This window comes from Moschus berezovskii, chromosome 8, assembly GCF_049115385.1.
Source record: "Moschus berezovskii isolate FMDL1 chromosome 8, NW_MosBer_1.0, whole genome shotgun sequence".
Lineage (NCBI taxonomy): Eukaryota > Metazoa > Chordata > Mammalia > Artiodactyla > Moschidae > Moschus > Moschus berezovskii.
In genome coordinates, this window is record NC_142467.1 from 111,683,106 (window position 1) to 111,705,431 (window position 22,326).

At 58.6% G+C, this 22,326-nt stretch overlaps 1 protein-coding gene across 1 annotated transcript in view; it reads right to left on the reverse strand.

The window, feature by feature from the left end:
• FLT4 (fms related receptor tyrosine kinase 4) overlaps positions 1-22,326 on the reverse strand; it is a 42,650-nt gene that overhangs the window by 6,255 nt on the left and 14,069 nt on the right. The window contains exons 2-29 of the mRNA XM_055430740.2: positions 21,946-22,042; positions 21,025-21,269; positions 20,712-20,824; positions 20,425-20,587; positions 20,076-20,215; positions 19,635-19,803; positions 19,224-19,341; positions 16,420-16,574; positions 16,170-16,332; positions 14,575-14,704; positions 13,364-13,472; positions 12,030-12,392; positions 11,609-11,755; positions 11,379-11,510; positions 11,105-11,211; positions 10,709-10,844; positions 10,130-10,234; positions 9,456-9,569; positions 9,201-9,289; positions 8,930-9,080; positions 8,280-8,374; positions 7,785-7,907; positions 6,434-6,545; positions 5,213-5,312; positions 4,747-4,852; positions 3,998-4,149; positions 2,836-2,956; positions 1,704-1,789 (exon numbers count right to left, since the gene is read on the reverse strand). Coding sequence (XP_055286715.2) covers positions 1,704-1,789; positions 2,836-2,956; positions 3,998-4,149; positions 4,747-4,852; positions 5,213-5,312; positions 6,434-6,545; positions 7,785-7,907; positions 8,280-8,374; positions 8,930-9,080; positions 9,201-9,289; positions 9,456-9,569; positions 10,130-10,234; positions 10,709-10,844; positions 11,105-11,211; positions 11,379-11,510; positions 11,609-11,755; positions 12,030-12,392; positions 13,364-13,472; positions 14,575-14,704; positions 16,170-16,332; positions 16,420-16,574; positions 19,224-19,341; positions 19,635-19,803; positions 20,076-20,215; positions 20,425-20,587; positions 20,712-20,824; positions 21,025-21,269; positions 21,946-22,042 — 3,841 coding nt within the window. The remainder of the gene's footprint in view (positions 1-1,703; positions 1,790-2,835; positions 2,957-3,997; positions 4,150-4,746; positions 4,853-5,212; positions 5,313-6,433; positions 6,546-7,784; positions 7,908-8,279; positions 8,375-8,929; positions 9,081-9,200; positions 9,290-9,455; positions 9,570-10,129; positions 10,235-10,708; positions 10,845-11,104; positions 11,212-11,378; positions 11,511-11,608; positions 11,756-12,029; positions 12,393-13,363; positions 13,473-14,574; positions 14,705-16,169; positions 16,333-16,419; positions 16,575-19,223; positions 19,342-19,634; positions 19,804-20,075; positions 20,216-20,424; positions 20,588-20,711; positions 20,825-21,024; positions 21,270-21,945; positions 22,043-22,326) is intronic.

The window sequence follows — 22,326 nt, forward strand, 5'->3', positions numbered from 1 at the left end:
AAAAAGCAAAAAAGAACACAGTCTTATATTAATATTTTAGGTTCTATCATTTAAACAGCTATGAGCAAGTCAATTACTAAAGTAAATAAGTAGAAGTACAGATGGATAAGGGGCACATGAAAAGATGTTCAATATCACTAACCATGAGAGCAATGAAAATAAAAACTACAGTGAGATATCACTTCACACTGGTCAAAATGGCCATCACCAAAAAAACCCACAAACAATAAATCCTGGAGAAGGTGTGGAGAGAAGGGAGCACTTCTACACTGTTGGTGGCAATGTAAATTGATACAGCCACTATGGAGAACAGTATGGAGGTTCCTTAAAAAACGAAAAATAGAGCTACTATATGGCCCTGCAATCCCAACTCCTGGACATATATCCAGAGAAAAACACGATCTGAAAGGATGCATGCATCTCAATATCCATTGCAGCACTGTTTACAATAGCCAAGACATGGAAGCAACCTAAATGTCCATTGACAGAGGAATGGATAAAGATGTGGTACATATATACATTGGAATATTACTCAGCCATGAAAAATAATGAAATAATGCCATTTGGAGCAACATGAATGGGCCTGACATTGTCATACATCCTGAATGAAGTGAGTCAGACAGAGAAGGACAAAGATCAAATGACATCCCTTACATGTGGGTGCAATCCAAAAAGGCATGATACAAAACAGCAAGAGACTCACAGACTTAAAGAACGAACTTACAGTTGCTGAGGGAAAGGATGGGCGGAAGGGGTAGCTAGGGAGTTTGGGATGGACATGTATACACTGCTTTATTTAAAATGGTAACCAACAAGGATGTACTGTATAGCACATGGAAGTCTGCTCAATGTTACGTGGCAGTCTAGGTGATAGGGGAGTTTGGGGGAGAATGGATCCATGTGTATTTATGGCTGAGTCCCTCCACTGTTCACCTGAAACTATCACAACATTGTTAACCAGCTATACCCGAATAGAAAATAAAAAGTTAAAGAAAAGGCTGCATGCACAAAGACACTAATCTTCATTTACGGTTCTATAAGCAACAGAGCATCTCAGGCCACTGCCCAGGCCCATCTTTAACGTGCAGTTTCCACTGGATTTTAAGAGATGCTGTGTGAAAAAAGAATTGTGTGTTCCAATAAAGTTGAAAAAAAATGGATCAAAAGTTAAAAAAAAAGTACACATTTAACTATTTCAGGTATACCCTTCAAAGTTTAAATATTCAGATCTATTTTTAAAGAGTGGAGGTATCTTCTTGGAAAACGGACATCATTGTTTATGGAGGTCACCCACTATGCAGGCACACTGGAAGATTTCTCTGTAACTGTATTCTCATCAAAGAAGTACAACAGCCAGCTCTAGGTCGCATGATCTGTGGCCTCCCCTGGCTGGGGGAAGGGTGTTACATGCATTGGGCATAGCAGATGTTTCTGGGTTTCACAGAGGTTATTGTCTTAGTATCTGTCAAAGGGGAAGGAGGTTTGGGGACCAGAGCCAGGGTGCTGGGTCAGGACAGTGATGAGGGGTGGGGTTTATGGGAAGGCTAGTGGACAAAATCCTCAAGTCCCAGAGTGGTCTGCCTTGAACACACAAAAAGGTAATTTGGAGACATGAAAACTTTCAGGAAAGAGAGTGAGAGGCATATGCAGGCCTGGCCTCCCTGCGCTGGGCCCTGGCCAGGAGGGGGCTCCAGAAGCCCTACCTGAGCCTGCTTTCTTCTCTGTGCCTGCTCTCCAGCTGCTCAAACTCCTCGGAGGCCAGCACCATCCCACTGTCCGTCTGGCTGTCCTGCACAGAGAGATCACGCCAAGGTTGTGGGTGGGCCCCAGGAAGGCCCCTCAGACCTGCCCCACTGCTGCCTGGACACTCATCCTGCATGTGGGAAACAGGCCTCCGTTCCATCGCCAGAGGCCGCCGTCAGTCAGGGTCACACGCCCCTGCCGCAGAGGGAGGAACTGCGTCTGGCGGGGCCATGCCCTGTGATTCAAGCGGGTGGCAAGACCGGGACACCCCTGTTGGGAGATACACAGGGCGGCCATACACCTGCTCAGGACACAGCAGAGCACAAGCTCCGGGAGAAACAGGGCAAGTCTAGAAAGAATCTGACAGCTCACAGTACAGATATGTCCATGGTTTGGCTGGGCTATGTCACTGCGGCTTGGAGTGGTCTTGATTTCAATGGACGGGGAGTGAGCCGCACTCTCATCAAAGATGGGGGACCCTCCCCCTATGTCTTTATCTGACCGTGGAGATGGGAGCTCGGGTGTGCATGGCACAGGCTCAGGGCACCCATCACCACCCCTGTACCCAGCCTCCCCTGGGCCTGTACTCACTCCAGCCCCATCTGGATGGAGGCTGGAAGGCTGTGCTTTTACACAACGGTCAGACTGCCTCCAGCCTCACTGAGCTGTAAGAGGTCTACTCTGCTTGACTGCATCTGAGAACACTGGCGGTCTTCCCGTGCCCCTTACCCTAGACTTCTTGTCTAGTGACACCATCTTCTCTCCGGTCACGGGGCCCGATGGCCACCCAAGGGGGGCCCTGACTTGGGTTGATCCCAGGAGAACCGTCTAGAAGGAGGAGCTGACTTTCCACTGGGTTTCTACTGGGGTTTCTGCCTTGCTGGGAGAGAGAGGCTGGGTGCTGGGGCGGGGAGACCCTGGGTGAGTGAGGAAGGCACAGGTGATAGGAGCAGAGGCGTGCAGGCGCTGGACTCCTTGTGCTGAGCTGATTTCTGCCACGAGCCTCAGGACTTCCTGACGTCTACCTCCCTGTGGGAAGAGTCCAGGGGCCCTGACCTGGGGCGGGGGCACAGGCCCACTCACCCCACTTACCACTATGGCCTTGTAGGTAGTTGGGGTCATGGGAAATTCCTCAAATGTCTTCATCCTGGAGGAACCCTGGGTTTGAGTCCCTCTGGCAAGGCATCCCGGAAAGGACACGCAGTTATAGTATCTGCGGGGAGGAAACAGCAAGTGCTGAGAAGTGCAGTCCAGCACCCTCCTGAAAGCCCTCTCCACCTTTCCTTCTGTACCCCTCTCCTTTCTGGAGGGACCCCAGGTCTGGGGCTGAGTACAGGGGCTGGTCTAGACAGCTCCCCAGGCCCCTGAGTCTTGCCTCTGCTTCCAGGCAAGACGAGCGAACCTCCCTGAGGCCACTGCTGGGGAGGATGTGGGAAGTGAGCAGCAGAGGGCACCTGGCCTGGGTGTGACGTGGAGCTGGAGAGAGACTGGGGGAGGACTTCCCTCCAGGATGGGCCACGCTATGCAAGGCAGGCAGTACCGATGTCACAAGCGCTTGCCTGACCTGCACGTGTGAACGTGTGTGTGCACATTCGAGGGCCTATGGTGGGGCTGGTGGAAGGAACCTGGCAGAAACCAGCTGGGTATTCCTATTCCCCAGGCTCGGCCTTGCTCTCTGCTGGGGAAGATGGCGTGGAGAGTCCCGAGCTCTTCTCTCAGCAACACCAATGTGAATGTGGATGTATGATCTTCTTGGAATGTAAATATTCACTGGCCTCTGACCCCAAACTCTGGATACTTAGGCTCCATTCTAAATCCTGAATAAGGTTAGTGAGTGACCAGCCCCACTCTCAGGGTCCCTGGGAACTTGCCCCTCTCCCCACCTGCTCCATTTTCTTTCCTTACAGGGTGGAGCCGGCCAGGGCGATGTGCCTGAGAGGGGCACTCCCTTGAAATTGTTGGCGGAGGGCCTTTCAGGGCCTAGGAGTGTGGGCAAACGGAGGAAGCCAGAGGGAAGAACTGAGGGGGCATGGAGAAAAGCAAAGTTTAAAGGCCACATGGGCTTGGAAGGACTCGAGATTGACCACACCCACCAGGGCATCAGCGATGCTGTCACTTAGCTCTTTGAATTGATAAACAATGGCTTAAGCCCTTGTCCTTCACTTTTCCTTGATGACTGATGAGGATAAAATTTATATGTCCAAACTGCTTTCCCCTTGCCCGGGGGACCCTTGGCTCTGAGGAGGGGGCTGACCTGGCGGCCAGGCTGTGCTGGTGCAGGCTCAGCGGGCTGCCCTCTGTGTCAGCATCCATCTCTGTGATGTGCATGGCCGTGGTGGATGCCTGCAAGAAGCTCCCTTCCTCCGAGCTCTGAGAACCGTGAGGAGCCACACAGTCCTCATCTTCCTGGCAGGAACGACACAAAAGCCAGGGTCAGAGGCCCCGAGGCCCCACTTTGCCGCTACTCCTGCACTCAGGACTTCTAGAGTTCCTGATCCTTCATGTGCTGTTCTCAAGGGCTCCAAGGACTAAAGGAGCTGGGCAAGTTCTCCCCATAGCTGTTCCAGGTGCCCCATCTAAGGAGGAGGCAAGCATAATAACAGCATCCTCATTCCAGAGCCTGGCTGTCCCACAGCCTCGAATATCAGTACTGCCCACCCTCACCTTGGGGCAGCACTGGCCCCCAAGTGCCCATCTCAAGTCCCTGAGGCTGGGGCAGGAGGCAGCTCCCTGCTTCCTCCTCCAGGTCTCAGGCCTGCCCTGAGCCAGCCCTGAGCTGGGGGAGGGAGATACAAGTCAGAGATGGGTGTAGGGGACACAGGGGCAAAGAGGGAGGTAGAAGAACATATCACTCTTCTGCCAGGAGGTAGGGGCTCCTTGCCAGCTCCCTGAGGACCAGCCTGGGCCTCTTCGTGGGAAAGTTGGACTCTGACCATACACTGATGGCCCCCGGCTTGGGGGCCAGAGGTTGCTGCAGCAGGACAGGGAGAGTCGGGGCCTCACCTGCTGGGCCCTGCCCTGAAGCAGGTTTCCCAGGATCTCCACCAGATCAGAGAATGCAGGCCTCTCTTTGGGGTCTCCAGCCCAGCAGCTCAGCATGATGTGGCGTCTGTGGGTACAGCTGGATGCTGGACGGCCATCTGAGCGCACCCCGCACCCGACCCCAGCAGACCCAAGTCTCCCACCTCCTGCTGCTCCCTCACACCCGCTCTGCCTGCCTCCCTCCCGCAGGCTTAGGCTGGGCCGTCCCTCCTCCCTGCAGGGAGGAGAGCTGTGAGCAGACCCGTGGTGGAGTGAGAGACGGTGTCTGCAGGCCTCCAGCCCGGCTCCTGTGCCTGAACCCCCTCCCCGCTCCCACCCCTGCCGGCAAGCCCCCTTTCCCAAGCCTGCATACAACCCCCTTACCTTTTCCTGGTGCCCACCCACCCCTATCCCACCTCAGTGCCTCACGGCTTCCCGAGAGACTCACATGGCAGGAGTGGCTAGCTCTGGGGCCCGCATCCGGGTGCCCTCTTTCAGCCGCTGGCAGAACTCCTCATTGATCTGCACCCCTGGGTATGGGGAGGCCCCTGATGGTAGAACAGGATGGGGGCTGGGTGGGGAGCAGGCTACCGCTGTCCAGCTCAGGTCCGAACAGCTTCTGCCCCAGCTCCTTATGGCAGGGAGTTCACCCTGCTGCCCCCTTCCCCTCGGACAAGTTCTTCATTTGGTTAAGAGGATGGTGGCACCCGCTTGTGAGAACTGCCATGAGCATCAGAGCTTTCACAGGCACACTGGCGGAAACCCTTCCCATCCTGGGACCATCAGGGTCAGTAGAGCTTTGCTGAGCCAGTTGAGTGGCCCTGTCACACTGACCCCTCTTTAGAGAAGCCTTCTGCAGTTCTTAAGTCCTGTGGCTCTAGCAGCAAAAAGGACCTAGCTCCTGCAAGCCATACAGTAGTGGAAAGGCCCTTTAAAGACAAGAGTCCCTCCCTCAAACCCTGCATGGCTCCCAGTAGACATAAATTCCAGGCCGTCACCCCAGGGGGCCTGCAGAGGCTGCCTGAACCACCAATACAAGCTTTTGTGGCATCTCCCAGTGCTGACTGCTTACACCCTGCGCAGCTTCCCAACATGAGGACCACGGCCCTGACCAACCCCGCACCCTGGACTGCTGTTCCGCAGGCCCTCGTGCCTCCAGCCCACCCACTGTCATTAGCCTGCCCCTCCTGGCTCACACCCGGCGCTGTCCTTCCTGTGCTCCCCGTGCGCGTTTATCTTTACTAACAGTATTGGTCATGGTTGCCATTCAGCGTTTTCACTTGTCTACTTGTTTCCTGCCTCACCCCCACCCTGGTTGGGGCCCCTCATCTTGGATCCAGCGAGGCCCGGTTTACTGTATGAGGCGTTAGCAGCCGTGGTCATCGAGGGAGCAGCCGGTCTCCTTCCAGATGCTCCCCAGCCCCACGAAGGCAGGAGCAGTGTCCCCAGCGGCTTGTGAGGAAGGGGCTCAGCCAGGGAGGGAGGGGTCTGGGGAACTCCTAGATGAGCCGAGGAGCTGCTGGGTGAACACAGGGTTCTGCCCTGGGCGCAGGCTGGATGTGAAGGGGGGACCCAGGGGGCCCTCCAAGCACCTGTCTCAGAGTGAGCGGGATTGCTCGGCCCAGGTGTGCCCCTTGCTGAGCCCGCCCTGCCCCCTGCCTGCACTCACCCAGGGAGAAAATCTCCCAGAGCAGGACCCCAAAGGACCACACGTCGCTCTGCGGGGTGTACACCTTGTCGAAGATGCTCTCGGGGGCCATCCACTTCAGGGGCAGCCGGGCCTGTGGGGTGGACGTGTGTCCCAATGGGGAAGGGAAGAGCGGAGAGAGGCCAAACCTGGGGGCATCCCTCCCCTGACCCTCCTCTTCCCAGGACTCTGGAGTCCCAACACAAGAAAGGCTCTTTGGCCAGGTCCACCGTGCGTGTATTTAGATGGCTCCTGCAATTGGCTCTGTCCCCGCCGCCTCACTCCACTGCATTCCACAGGTGCCTGGTGACTTCTTTGAAGGCTTCTTCCCCGCTACTATTCTGCGTAGACATTTGGTCCCTCTCTTCCGCTGTGCTCTCCCAGAGAAGACTTGTAGCCTGCCTCCAGCTCAGTGTATTGAGGGATGTGTGTCCCTGCACACCCTCACCAGCTCCACCTCTATCCATTCACTTGGTCCCCACACTGGAAGCCTGGCATCACTCCTGACCCCTCCTCTGGTGGCTCCTAATGTGAATTCCCTCCTATGGCTTTGACCTGGGAGCCTTGAGGACCATGGGCCTTCCTGACTTGCCTCTGCCTCCACCCTAGCACCCCCACCCCTCTCTTGTTAGAGCTTGTAGAGGGAATTTTGGACAGCTGACTGTTACCTCCACAGTCCCCACATACCTGAGAGTTAGAATAAAGGACAAAACCCTGCATGGTGGGCCTCTCATTGCTGTCTGTTGTTTAATCACTAAGTCATGTCCGACTCTTGCAACCCCGTGGACTGTAGCCCACCAGGCTCCTCTGTCCATGGAATTTCCCAAGCAAGAATATGGGAGTGGGTTGCCATTTCCTTCTCCATAGCCTGGACCCAATTTGCCTGTCAACCTCCCTCTAAGCCTCTTCCTTCATCCCCTGGGGCAAAAGCCTAAACAAATTTAGAGGCTCAGACGCCTGCCTGGCTGCCTCTGAGCACCACCGATGAGACACAGGCTGCGCTGCGCAGTTTCCTGGAACTGTGCTACACCGGGTGCGTCCACCGCGGAGACAGACACCAGGCAGGGTCTGCCTCTGCACGGCCAGCCCCTACTGACCAGGCGTGTGGAGTCAGTGCCCACTGATGGACCAAGAAGGCCAGACGCAAGCTGCATTTGGAGCACCGGGGCCCTTGTTTGTCAGCTCCTGTCTCCACTCACCTGCTCCAGGTGCCTCAGCAGGGTCTCCAGGATCCCTGTGGGTGCAGGTCCTCAGACTTTCCAGGTGGATGGCAGTGAGTCCCCCACCCTGCTCCGTGGCCCACAGCCCCACCCACTCTGTGGCCTGTACTCACACTGCCCTTGCGCACGTAGTCAGGGTCCTTGTAGATGTCCCGGGCCAGGCCAAAGTCACAGATCTTCACCACGTCACTTTCTGACAGCAAGATGTTTCGAGCGGCCAGGTCCCTGTGGATACACTAGGGGTCGAAGAGGAGCAGTGAGGCGATCAGGGCAGGCCCCTGTGGCCACACCCGCACTTAGAGCTCCAGGATACCCTGCGTGAGTCCTGCTCTCCTGAGGACAGATTTCTGTGTGCCCCACGACTTGCCATGGCGAGAGCTGGCGGCACTGTGCAGACAGCGGAGAAGGCTGTGCAGCAGGACAGACTGGCTCTGCACCTAGCTCTGCCTCTGACTGGTGGAAAATCTTGGGAGTTCGGTTCTACCCTTTGGACTCAGTCTACAGCTCTGCGAAGTGGGAGAGCTGTGCCTTGACTACAGCTTCACTGTGGGGGTAAGCTGGTGAGCTTTGGCCTTTCTCCCCTCTGAAGAGACTGCTGGGGCAGTCACCTTTCGAGAGGCCAGGAACTCCATCCCTCGGGCCACCTGGAAGCTGTAGCAGACAAGGTCTTCCATGGTCAGCGGGCTCAGCCACAGGTCCTTGGCTGCACGAAGAAGTGAGGCTGGCTAGGAGGGTCCTCAGCCGTGACTCCCACTTTCCACCCAGCCCCAAAGGGAGCACTTACGTGTTCACTGAACCTGGCTGTGTCCCTCCTGGCCAGGCTTAACAAGCCTGCTGGTCCCCTCTCCTGCCCCTCAGCTTCCCTCCTCTCCGTGGTACCCACTATCTAGTCCCAGAGCAGTGAGTTCTGCTGCCATACTAGACCTCTGCCTCTGCTACTGCTGCCTGGACCGCTCCCCACCATGTTTGCAGGGCAAACTCTTATTTATCTAGAGACGACCAAATCAAACATCAGAAGTCTCACGCCCCCAGGAGGTTGACCACGTTCAGGTAGATTTTGAGCTCTGACATCAAGGCGCAAGGCTCTCTGGCTATGGCGCCCTCTGGCGGGAACATGGGGGCTTTGCTTCCTGAGGCGGCCTCTTTCTAAGGCAGAGTGCATTTTATACGCTCCCATGTTAAGCCAACCCCAGGTTGGCTTATCCCAGCCTCCTGGAGCATGCCAGCCGTTTCGGGCAAGGGGAAGCCAGGCTCTTACCTTCTTGGACTGGAGCGGCCCGCCCCGCCCCGCCCTTGCCCGTTAGGAGCCTTGTGAGGAGGGCCATGTCGCTGTTCCCTGGCCTCCTCCGGTCAGCCTTGGCGCTCTCCACCATGGAGCAGAAGCGCCTTCGCTGCTCAGCAGACTTCTCCTGCGATGCACAAAGCAGGTCGGAGCGGGAGGAGGCTCGCGATCTACTGGAAAGGCACTTTCCGCCCTCCCCACCCGGCTCACCAGCAGAGGCCTGGCCCTCGATGGGGCTCCCACCTACCGCGCAGGGATTGAAGGCCTCCCGCTTGGTGCGCAAGAAGTTGGAGAGATTGCCATACTTGCAAAACTCCACGATCACCATGAGAGGGCCTGGGGCAGGGCAGGAGGGTGCGCTGGAGGGCAAGCAGCACAGCCACGGCCCCGCCCCCAAACCCTCCTGTGTCCCGCCCACTCCCAGCCCAGCTGGCCTATCACACCCACAAAGTAAGGGCACCTTGGGACTCCGCCCTCCCCGCAGGAAGCCAGAGTTCTTTACCATTGGGCTTGGTGCAGGCCCCCAGGAGGTTGACCACGTTCAGGTGGTTACCAATGTGGATTAGGATTTTGAGCTCCGACATCAGGGCGCGATGCTCGCTGGCTGTGGCGCCCTCTGGAAGCAACATGGGGGCTTTGCTTGGTTCCCGGGCCCACCTGGCCCCTGACCCAGGCCCTGAATATCCCTTTTTCCGGGCTACTAGCTTGGGCTTCCCTGGTGGCTCAGACGGTAAAGAATCCCCCTGCAATGCAGGAGACACAGGAGTCCCAGGTTTGATCCCCGGGTCTGGAAGATCCCCTGGAGGAGGAAATGGCAACCCACTCCAGCATTCTTGCCTGGAGAATTCTACGTACAGAGGAGCCTGGCCGGCTACAGTCCACGGAATAGCAAAGAGTTGGACCCGACTGAGCGACTGGCACTTTCACTTTCGGCTGAGCTGAGGCCTGATGGGGCCTGATGGGGGCGCAGCAAACACCACCTCCCTCTCTGAGGCAAAAGGTTTAGGTGGGACTGGTATTGCTTAGAGGTGAGCCCCAGGCCATGGATTCCCTGTATAACCTCTGGTAAGAATCTGTTCTGAACCTGTTTCCCCTCTGGCACCACAGACCCACCAACCCACCCAGAGTGGCTGATCCTCACCCGCTCAGCCACCCCTTCTACCCATGACCCCACACCTTTCAGCATTTTCACGGCCACAGTGTCACAGCTGCTGCCCTTGTTGATGCCAAAGGCTGAGGCTTCCACCACCTTCCCAAAGGCCCCGTGGCCGAGGACTCTCCCTGTGGGGGCAGGGAGCCGGTTCCAGGTGAGCTGTATGGGGGTGTGGGTGGAGAGGACTGGGCAGAAGGGACAACCCCTGTGGAGGGCCAGGAAGGAAGGCCTAGGAGGGGGAGGAAAGTCAGGTGCCCCCCGGCCAAACAGGAAGTGCACGGGGAGCAGGGTGGGGAGAGAGGGAGGAGAGAGACTGACAGGAAGGCCTGCATCCTCTCCCAGCAGGTGTGACAGGCCCACCCTGCTCAGAGTAGCAGGAAGTGACCTCGGGGGGGCCTGGGAATTGAGAGCCCCTATAATAGTTCTGGGGATGCGTGCCTAGATGGACAGGTCAGGCCAGGTGGGGGCCAGGTGGGACTTTCTGGCATGAGTTCTGAGAATGGAGGGATTGCAGGGCTCCAGCCTGCCTGACCCCAGAGCAGCTGAAGCAGTGTCTGCCCAGCAGGACTGGGTGGGTGAAGCAGGCTGGGAGCGGGTCTCACCGAGGTGCAGCCGTTCGCGGGGGAACTCCCACTGACTAGCGTCGTAGGACAGGTATTCACACTGCTCCTCCAAAGGCACCTCCCCGGGGTCCATGATGATGGACAAGTAGCCAGTCTTGATGTCCGCATGGGTTGGCTGGGGGGTGGGGATGGGGACAGCTCACTGACTCAGCCATGCCATCCTGGCTCAGGACAGATGGCCTCTCCTTAGGGACTTGCAGTAAAGGAGCGGACAGATGGCCAGACGCCCTCTTGTCCTTTAAGAGTGCAGCACGGAGGGGTCTGGGGGCCCTCCCAGGATACAAGGCTTCCAGGTGAGCCAGGGTGAACCATATTCCTTAAGGGCTAGGCAGGGTGGAGAGAGTCCACGAGCAGCTGGGGATGAGGGGTGCTTACCCTCCTCATGTTACAGAAGATGAGGAGAAGGAGGACCCAGAAGCAGACAGCGATGACCCCGGTGCCGACGAGGATCACGACCTCCATGCTGCCTTTGTCCTCAGAGCCTGAGGGGGCAGAAAGCGGGGGTGGCTGCTGTGCACGTGTTGTGAGGGGGAGGGCGCGCCCTTCCGGCGTATCCCTCCTGGTGGGCACTGCTGGCAGAGAGGTGGCCCTGGGGAGACGGCGGCGAGTGCGGCCGGAAGGTGGGCGGGGGCGCGAGCGGGGGCGGGACCTTCCACAGCCACGCTGGCGGAGGAGTTGACGCAGCCCTTGGCATTGCACGCGCTGCACAGGTAGCGGCCCGCGTCCTCCTCGCGCACGCGCTGGATGCTCAGCCTCTGGTTCGAGTCCGCCAGGTCGATTCCTGCAGCGAGGGCGGTGGACGTTTGAGTTCAAGTAGTTCTGGGGCTTTGGCCTCGAGAGCTTCCAGACCCCACCCTCCACCCATATCCATCCCCCTACCGGACTCTTCTTCCAGCAGCCTCTCATCCTTGTACCACACGATGCTGGGTACGTGCGCCCCAGCCACTGGGCACCGCATCTCCAAGGAATCGCTCACGTTCACCAGGAGGTCGCTTAGGTTCTGTGTGAGCCGTGGGGCTTCTAGGGCTGGGGGCGAGGTCAAGAGAGAGCTGAGTGGAGCTGCAGAAAGCAGGAGGGCACTCCAGGAAAGGGCCCTCCAGTACTAGGAGCTCTCCAAGCTGAAGGGTCAGGGTTTGAGCTTGGGGTGGGCAGGGCTGTGCACCCCCTGGAGGGGAAGGAGAGGGGGATGCTCTTGCAGGCTCGGGCTTGTGAATGGACTGCCCAGGCTCGTGCTGGGCTGGGGGTAAAGGCTCCCTGGGGAGCGCTGCCCTGCCTGGCCCCTCCGCCTGGCTTGCCTCACCCTGCACGGACAGGTACTTCTTATGGCAGTGCTTGTCATGGCTGCGCCGGTCCTGCACCTCGCACACGTAGTCACCTTCGTGTTCTGGTGTCACACTGGGGATGGTGAGGGTGAGCGTGGCGTGGGGCTCGCCGGGCGCCACCTCCTCCAGGCTGGCGGCCAGTGGCGTGGCAAACAGGTGCACGTTCTTGCAGTCAAGCAGCAGTGGGTTCCCCTGCGCGTCATGCAACGTGGACAGGTTGAGGCGGTACCAGCGCAAATGCTCATATGTGTAGTTGTCAGCCCGGCAGCTCAGGCGCACGGCCTGGCCCTCTAGGGGCTCTTCTGATGGCTCTGACTCTATGCTGAAGCCGTCGGGGATGGCTGGGGAAGGAGGAGGAACCATTCACTGTGACATTGTGAGGTGCTGGCAAACCTATCCACTTGCTCAGGGACTCTCTCTCTTTCTTACTGACCTTTGAACTCACTCAGCTCTCAAATAGGGGTGTATGTCACCTGTACCTGGGTCAGGGACACCACTCTGGAGACCGCTTCTCCCTCTCCCTGACAAGAGACCAGCTCTCTCAAGTCGATTGCACCAGGGGCTCCTCCTGCTGTGCCTCCCTCTAGTTTTTCCTGAACAAGCCCCAGCTGGGTACTGCGCCTACCTCTCCCAGGAGCCCAGGCCACCAGTGAGTTTCCTGCCAGCAGCTCAGCAGGGGCCCGAGAGCCCATTGTCCCTCACTGCTGAGCACACTCCCACCCCTGTCCTCTTCCTGAAACAATCTGGTTCCATTAGTGTTTGGCAGTGGCTCTCGATTTCCTTTTGCCCCTCTGGCTGTTCTCTGTCAAGCTACTGTGGGCTCCTCTCTCCTGCAGAGTGTTTTCTTTGGCTCCACCTCTCTTCCAGGTGCCCACATCTAAACCTCTGGGCCCAGTGACTGTCCTTCCGTGGTCTTCTTAGACCAGGTTTGAAAAATCTGAGGCAACCATGGACCTTCTTCCCAGGGCCAAATGCACATAAGAACCAGCTGCCGTGCAGGATCCATGGCTCAGGAAGCGGGTGGGAGGGAAGCGGAGGTAGGTGGAGCTGTGGGGAACAAGATGGCACCCCTCGGGAGGCACCTTCTGGTCTAGGGGCGGATGGCGCTGCTTCATCCCAGTTCACATGCCTATAGCCTCCAAATCTGCCCTCCTGCCGAGGCCTGGAGGCCCCGGGGGCTGGGGTTCCTCCTCGAGCCTCACAAGACACTCACTGGGGTCCCAACACAGGCGTATTGTCTCCTCCCAGGCCTGGCCTCCTCCTGCGCCCACCTGGCTCCTGACCTCCATCCAGGCCTGCCCAAGTCACTCACTGGCCACGTAGAAGTAGATGAGCCGCTCATCCTGGCCCACTTTGTTGAAGACCACACACTTGTACATGGCGGACACATTGGCCTCCTGGATCACCAGCTTGCTCACCGTCTGGACAGGATACACCGTCAGGCATAAGGATCCATTCCCTGCCTAAGTTCCCCTGCCCTAACCTCCTCTTTCTGCATGGAAGTTGCTGTGCCCAGCAACATAATGGGGGAAGCTGAGGCTCTGGGCTGGAGATGACCAAAGCTCTGAGACAGTACCAGGGCTGGTGAGGCAAGGAGAAGGTGATGAGGTCCTCGGGCAACAGCAAGAGGTGGCTCCCCTGAAAACTCAAGGGACAGCACGATGGACAGCTGGCCTCGGCTGTGGCTGGGGTCAGAAGGCAGTGTTAGGCAGGACCAGGAGAGACCTCTGGCTGCAGATGGGCTCAGGCTGCTGCCATGCTGAGGAGGCAACAGGGGCCTGGTGGCACTGGGTTGGTCCAAGCCAGAGTTAGGATGCACGCTCTGGTCATATCAAGTGTCAGCCTGTGGCCCCAGGAGTCACTGGGTGAGGCCCCTGTGATGTGCCCACAAACACTTCGGGGCTGCCTGTAGCGCCTCTCAGTTCTCTGGGTCATGGCAAGGGGAGGAGATGGGTTCCAGGGCTCCAGGACTCTGGCCTGGGGGAGCAGGCAGCTTGGAAGCAGAGGAAGAGAGAGGGCCATTGCCTCTGCCTACCAGCCCAAGACCCCACCCCCCAACCTCAAGCTGGGCACTTCCTGGCCAGCCTGGAACAGGAAGAGGCTCTGGAGGTGTGTAGGAAAACAGGAAGTGACTGTAGGAAGTGGGTGCCTTTGTTCAGTCCTTCCCCTGCTTGGCCTCTTCTAGGGATTGCCCCCAGCCTGGGCCAGCCGTCTTTGGGGAGGATAGAGCTTGTCCCCAGCCCCAACTCTCCCAGCCCTTGGTAGTTTGGGCCCACAGCCACGAATCTCAGCTTCCATCTCTGGGAAGCAGCAGCAGGTCTGGCCCCTGCAGTCTACTGCAGGCAGGGAAGCTGATGTCCAGAGACATTGCAGAAAGGTTACTGACTCTCAGCTGCTGTTGCAAGAGCTCTGCAAGTCCAGTGGAGACTGAGAAGGCTAGGAGACGACCCCACCTCTCCTTCTGAAGAAAGGGCCTCACCTCTCTCCTCTTCCGCAGCCACTCAGTGGCCTGGCTGGTCCTACCTTATTTTTGCCCTCTACAAACTCCGTCCAGGTGTCCAGGCTCTCAATGGGGTTCACAGCATCCTGCGTGGTCACCCCCCTCCAGTCCTGGCACTGTGGCATTCGGTCTCGCTGCCGCCGCTGGCGGCTGCTGAAGACAAGGAGGGACAAGGGCAGTTAGGGATCCGGGCAGAGAGGGACTACACTGAGGGTAGGGTCAGGCTTTTCTCATACTTGGGGTCATCTCATCTCTTGGTGGGGAAGGTTGGTCCCCCAAAGTAAGCGAGGAGGGCAGGGGCTTTGTTTCTGGCACACTGTTCAGGGCTCAGCAACCCATCCTGCATGGGCTGCCAGACACAGCCTTACCCAGTAGACCAGGATCTGTGCCCGTAGAGCACCACACGCCTGTGACTCTGTGCCAGTCCTCTGGTCTGCTGTGCCCCCTGCCCCTACCCACATGTGTCCGTTCCTGCAAAATCCACCTAGCTCTCCTGGGGCAGCAAAGTCACTCCTGTTAACTCCTGAAGTCCCTCTTCTACAGCTGCAGCCCCTCCCTGGGACATCCACCTTGGGTCTTCTGCTGGGATGAGGGCCTAAGGGGGAAGGCGTGGCTCAAGGGAGGCTCTTGTCTGCCCCTAGGGAAGCAGAACTGGTCCTAGGCCTCTGTAATCATGCAGGGCATAATGGTAGAGCATCCGATGGAAGCACATTTGGAGATGCCAGTGATCTGCAGCCTTACGGCCTGGAAGAATCTCTTATGAACCTCGAATGTTGTGGGCTGGCCACCCCTACTGAACCTCCCTAACTGACCATGCCAAGGGCCACAGTCTCTCTGCCGGTGTGGCTGCCTCGTCTCCCTTGGTTTCCCGGCTACGGGTCCTTCCCCAGCCTGTGACCCTGTCCCCTGTCCCTTAGGATTTCTTGCTAAATGGCAAATGTGACTAGTCCCTCCCCTGCTCAGCACCGTTCACTGTCTCTCTAGTGCTTTCCAGACCACTTGGCGCCCTCCATTCCTGGCCCTTGCTGGTTCAAGTTTTCCATTCTCCTGGACTGTCTGTCCCACTGGCACCCAGGTAGGGCAGTGTGGCCCAGCAGTTGGGCACGCTCTGCTGCTTACTGCCATGACATTGGGAAAGTCATGTCCCTTCTCCAACCTCACTTTCTCCTCTCTAAGGGGTCATGGTGAGCACGAATGACACAGATGAGCTGGTGAGCCTGGACATGCTTAGCGTGCCTTGGAGTTCACTCGGTACACGTCTCGCAAAACCAGCCCAGGCCTGCCTGCTTGGTGAGGGGTGTCCTCCCTAGTGCCCAGAGGCATGTCCTTTGGTCCCCTCCAGATATGCAGATGTGTGTTTGGGGAGCATCGCTTTCAAGGGAGAGGATGGTGGGGGCTGTACCATCCCTGTGTCCAGCCTGGCCTGACAGTACAAGGAAGGGTCTGAGCCTTGCTCAGGCAAGGTGAGGTCAGGGATTGGCTATAACGCATGAATCGTGATAGGGTTTGGGTTTAAAGCGGAGCTATGGGGAGGGGTGGCTGGTAGTGAGAGAGGGTTCTGGTTGAAGTTGGGGATGGGGCTGGGAAGTAGGGGGAGGTAGGGTGGGGGGACACTCACAGGCTGCGCTGGCTGAAGGTCCTGCAGGGCGTCCACGGTCGCCAGTGCCACTGGATGCCGAGAGGAGGGGGCACCCCGTAGGCTGTGCAGGTGAGGGCCTGGCGACTGTGGCGGGAGTAGATGCTGGGGGAGGAGGCCTCCTTTTCGTGGATGTGGGGGGGTACTGGAGACACAGGCAGACAGCCAGTCAGTCAGTTATCCCCAAACACCCCCCGTCCCCCTCCCCCTGTCCTGTCCCACCCACACCTACCATTCACCACCAGCTCCAGGCTGATGTTACGCCTCAGGCCAGCCGCGGTGTTCCACAGGGCCAGGGTATAGACGCCCGCATTGGCCTCTGTCACCTCCTTGAGCACCAGAACGTGGGGACTATGGCGCCCGGACACTGCCTTTCTGTCCTTGTACCTGGCCCAGGAAAGGAGTTCAGGGGACTGTGTGACCTCCACCCCAGCCCTGTCCTGTCCCTCTTTCCCTGAAGAGCCCCAGCCCCGACCCCTAGAATACTGTCAGGAGGCAGGAGAGGCCTCCCTGCCCCAGACCTGCTCCTGGGACAAGCAGCAAGGGTGAGGGCTGTGGCAGCCAGCTCTGGACTGGGGAACAGATGGCTGTGCTTGAGACAGCCTGGGCTTGAGCCACGAGGGCTCACAACACCCCCAGGCTCAGGACCAACGAGAGTCCCCAGGGGCCCTTGTCTCTGCCATAGGCCTCATGGGGCTGTGCTGTGAAGGAGTGGAGGAGTGGTCCCGGAGGCCGCAGCTCAGACCCTGACCACGTGGGGGCCTGGGAGCCCTGCCCCTGACTCTGCCCTTCCTGGAGCTCTCCAGATGCGTGGGCTTCTTGTTGCCCTGCCCCCTTCCCCAGGGCCTTTGTACTCACTTCCCTGCTTTGCTTGGATGCTAGACATCTGCAGGGCTCCCTCTCTCCTATATCCACCTTCATCCAGACGTCAGAGCAGCTGCGTGGACCAGCAGCCGGCCCTCGGCCCTGCCCCTGCTTATCTGCACGCTAGTGATCACACACGTGTCTGTTGCTTGCTGGTTCCCACACTGAGCTGTACACACGGTCACTGCCACATGCCCTATGTGAGGAGTGGCACCCACCACACATAGGTGCTCAGTGTACCTGTGTATAAATGGGTGACTCATACCCCAGAGGAGACTCCTCTCCAGTCCTGAGTTGGGAATGAACCCAAGCTCTGGACTCTGCCTGGAAGTAGCCCTCAGGCAGGCATCGTCTTCTGGTTTACCAAGCCGGAGGAAAGCACAGCCCTCAGGATGGAAAGTAACAGCGAGGGGCATGCAGGGGGCCTGGCTGTCAACTGGTGCACCACAGCCCATTCAGAAGAGGTTTGACTTGCCAGAAGTCACGCAGCAGGGCAGGGCAGAGTAGGGCCAGGCTGGGAGGCCTGCTGGGCTCTGGTGCAGAATCCTGGTTGCTACCTGCTGCATTTGTGATCCTAGGCAAACTCCTTCACTGCCCCAAGCCCCTGAGTCTTCACCTGAAAACCAGGGAAACCAAATGCACCTTCTTGCAGGTGTGGTCAGGTCTCCTAAGATAGAGCCTTGGGGTCAGCGTGGTGCTGGGGTCAGCGTGGTGCTGGACACACAAAGGCTGCCTTGGGGGCTAGAACCAGCCTGCCCACTAGATCTCTGTCTGTCCACTTGCTAGTAATCACCACATGATTACCTGGAAGAGGGGGCCTGGTGGGGCTATGCTCACCACTAATGCCCTGGGGCAGGTGTCTCAGTGGACAGTGGGCCCAGCGGAGCACTTCTTGGGGGCAGATATTGACCAAGTGAGGGAAAAAAAAAAAGGGCCAGATGTGGTGGGAATGGCAAGAGGAAGACAGCTGCCTGAGGAGCAGGCCTGGACCAGAGTTTTGATGCAACAGAGCTGACCACCCTCCCAGACAGGGTCAGTACTACTGGCCTTGGAAAGCAGGGGACAGGGCTTTAGTCCAGACTGCACCAGTGCCCTTCAGGATGCTATCTCAAGTGTCCCGGTCCTGCACCAGGTGGCCCTGACGGACCCCAAAGCCTGTGCCTCACAGGGAGAGTCACAGAAGTCTCAGGCCCAGGGCTTCCAGGGCCCTCCCAGGAGAAGCCTGCTTCTGGACTATGGCCAGAGAAGTGGGATGCTGGCTGAGAATGTCTGGGCTTCTTCTTGCCAAGCTCAAGCCTTTCAGAAAAGGTCATTCTGCCTGGTAGGAGGTGCTCCAGGCGGGAAAGGCGAGGCACCCCTGGCCGATTGTGAAAGGACAGAGCAGATGAGTCCCGGGAGGCTCAGGGCTTGGGCAGGAGTGCCCTTCCCCTTTCCTGGCCTATTTCCCTCCTGTGTATGATGAGAGTCAGGCTAGAGTGTGATCTCCCAGGATCAGGCCGCATGGACTGCTCAGGTGGCTGAAGGGTGTCTGGTGGGGTGCTGTGCCTTCCCGAGTTCTCGGGGAACACCTGGTGAAGGTGAAGCCACCACTGAGGGAGCTCTGTCTGACTCTTGGCATACCCTGCAAGGGGTGCCTTAGTATCAGGGCACACCCAGGAGTGGGGATCTCAAACTTGTAGGCCTCCTGGAAGCTCTAGCTCACTGCCACACAGCTCTCAGGCCCAGCAGAGATCCCTGTGAAACTCTTATCATATCTCCAAAATTCTGGTTAGAAGTATCCTGGGGGTGGCAACCTGATTGGAGAGGAGCCTAGGAAACTTGAAGCCATTCCTCTATGGTCCCCTCCAGTGGGGGCCCTCAGGGAGGCTGAGTGGGTGCAGGAAAGAGTCAGATAAAGCCCTATGCTATGCCCCCCACACCCACATATAACAGGAGGCCAGTATTCACACTCTTTCACAGTTTAGCAGCAATTCGGAACAACCTTCCCTCTAGCCAAAATATCACATGATGTGTATATTCCTTGGGATCTTCGTAGGGGGTCCCCCACTCCGGGCACAGGTCCCCATCTAGGTCTCAGGAAGTAGGCCCTGATGGGGGGAATTTTGCCCTTCCCTTTCTGTGGTTCTTGCACTAGACTTTGTGGGTAGGGAGGGGCAGGAACAAGGGAGGTACCATTGGAACTCCGGTGGGGGATAAGCTGCCAGCTTCACGGGCAGCTTCACCAGCTCATCTCCTGCTGTGGCTTCTAGAACCGGACCCTTGAGCCACTCGACGCTGATGAAGGGCTTCTCTGTCAGACGGGAGACATCAGGGTAAAGCCAGGGCTGGTGTGGCTGACCCACCACCGCCCAGGGATTTGCAGCCACCCCCAGTGGCCAGATGCCCTGCTCTCTGGGGTGTGGGAACTGGGCAGTCCATCCACTCATGACCCTCCCTTTCCTCTGGCTGGACTCCACATTACTCGAGTGCACCGTGACCTATGACCCTGGCCACACTGCACAAGAACCTCTGTGCTCCAGGCTTGATGACTGACACCCAACCTAGCGCAGGCCACGCTGGGCACAGTGACCTGACGGGCCGTACCATGTACAATGACCTCAGTGCTCTCCTGGAACTGCTGGACGCCATTGTTGGCCTGGCACGCGTACGGGCCTGAGTCACGCTGGCTGACGTTGCGGATGGTGAGGATGCTGGAGAGCTCGGTGTGAGTCTGCTGGGAGCGCCGCTCTGGTACCCACTTACCCCGCTCTGCCTGCCCAGGACCAGGGGAAGCACAGGGTCAGAGCAGGTGGGCTCTGACGGACCTGACCCCCATAGGCACACCCTCCAGCCCAACCAGCAGCAGCTCCAGAAGCCTTGGACTCAGACTTTGACTTTTCCTTGGCATAGGAAAACTTCCCTATCAGACAGGGGCTCCTGGGACAGAGGGAGCTACGTGTGGGCCAGACCAGGGCGAGTGTGGGCTGCGACAGGGATTCCTGGGGATGATTCAGGTACAGCCCCTGTCAGGGATGCTGAGCTCACCTGCTTCCCTGGATAGTTCCAGTCAAAGGTGACACCTGAGTTGAACTCGGCCCACACGGTACAGTTGAGGACTAGTTTTTCCCCAACCAGCAGCTCCAGCGATCTCTTGGGGAAGAGCTGGATGTCATAGAGCTCATTGCCTGGTGACACACACACAGGGACGCCCACGCCCTTTGTAGGACAGTGCATGGAGAGTGCAGGGCACAGGGCACCCCCGAGGCAGCCAGACCGCGGTGCCTACAGCCCCGTCGCTGGCATCAGAGGGCTCCTGTCCTCTCTCTGCACTTCTCCTCCCAGGACGTGGGGAGGAGTCGCTGGGAGGGTCCTACAGCCCCAGGCAGCCTCCTACCTGTGATGTGCACAACGAAGGGGTTGGACAGGAAGGCCTGGCCGCCCCAGGTGGCCTCACACTGCAGGTACAGGGCGTCGCGCAGCAGAGGGGTGGGCACCCGCATGCCCCGGCGGTCATCCCACACCACCTCCTGTCCATCAGGCTGCAGTGCTGAGCTTTGCTGTAGGGACGTAGTGGCTGTGAGGGCACAGCTACCCCTTGCACCTTGGCCAGACGAGTGGCCATTTTCCCAGGGACAGAACCGGAGGGCCGGATCGAGGGTGGAGATTGGGGTGGGGCTGTACCGAGCGCAGCGTGACGTTCAGGCCGGGGATGGACACCAGGCAGGGCACCCACGTGGAGTCCTTCCTGTTGACCAGGAGTGTGTCTGGCTTGTTGATGAATGGCTGCTCCCAGTCTGAAGAGGGGACAGGGTGTGGGAGGGGTGGGCAGGGTTCAGGGGGGGTCTCTGCTCAGGTGTGGAGCTTCAGGGCAGCCCCCCTCCCCCAGGGTCCCAAGGCTGGGGTTGCAGCCACAGATGCCAGCCACCTTTTGAGGACCCAGGACCTAGCCCATGGCTCCTGAGTACCCTTGGGGGTGGGTGCTGGGCTCCCTCACCTCTCACAAACACGTAGGTGCTGGCCGCAGTGGTGCCCTCAATGCGAGCCTTGATGTACTTGTAGTAGCAGCGGTAGCTGCCTGTGTCATTGGCGTGGGCCTCCTGCAGCTGCAGAACCTTGCAGTAGGGCCGGGCGTCTGTGCCTTCACAGTCTCGCACAGTCCCCGTGTCCTCACCATCCTTCTCCTCTGGAACTGGCGCATCCTGAGCCCCGGGCCAGGCCCACTCTAGTGGGTGCTGCCCGCTGGCGAAGGAGGCAGGACATCAAGAGAGGCCCGGGCCGCAGCCCTGAGGGACAGTCCCTTTGGAGCCTCTCAGAGGTCCAGCCTTGCTCATAGCCGATCTCACTCAGAGGTCAGGGCAGAACAGCACCTGGGCACATAGCACAGGGCAGGGTACCCCTGAGCCCCTTGGGCCTCTGCCTGGCTCCTGGGCCTGCGTTTGACAGACTGTCCTTCAGAAAAGCCTGAGCCTCAGATTACAGCTGGGGCTGAAGGGAAGATCACAGCTTGGCAGTCTGTGCGGGTGGGTCTGGGGCGAGTGAAGGGTGGCTGAGTGTGGGTGCAGGCAAGCTAGCACCTGGGGGTGGGCATGGGGTGGCCCGGGTCAGTATGGGTTGGCTCAAGGATGAATGCAGGGTGATAGATCTATGGTCCGTGGGAGATTGTGAGGGGTGGGTATGGGTAAAATGGGGTAGGGGGCAGGGTGCCTGCGTCTACAGGGCAGGGGATGGTCTGTGCCTCGAGGAGCCTACACTGAAGCCACCTGGGAGCACTCCTAAGCCTGAGGCCTCTCTGCCTTGGGGTTAGGGTGCTGCTTTCTGAGTCCTCTGCCACCATCAGCTTCACCTTCTGTAGTCTCCTTGGCCTGCTAGGTAGGAGGGACCCAGGCCCAAGCCCCCCTGGGTGAGGGCTGAATACCTGCAGGAGATGGACAGGCTGTCACTGGAATCGATGACATATGTCTCTTCAGTGATGTTCAGGGTTGGCGGGGTCATGGAGTAGCCACTGGCCAGGCCTGGGTTGGGAGATAGGGTTAGCGTGGGACTGGGTCATAAGTTCACGTGATGATATCGATCTGGTGCTGGCAGGCCCCTCTGCAGGGCGGGTGCTGCCTATCCTTTCAGCCCAGAGCAGGACCGATATGGCCCAAGACATCTGGGAACCTCCGCCTCAGGCTCAGCCTGCCTGCTGGCTATGGCCCCAAGTGAGCCCTGATTGAGGCCTGGGCTGAACTCAGGTCTCTGGTCCCCGAGGAGCGGAGCTGCCGACATGAAGTCAACAGGGGAGACCACAGGCTTC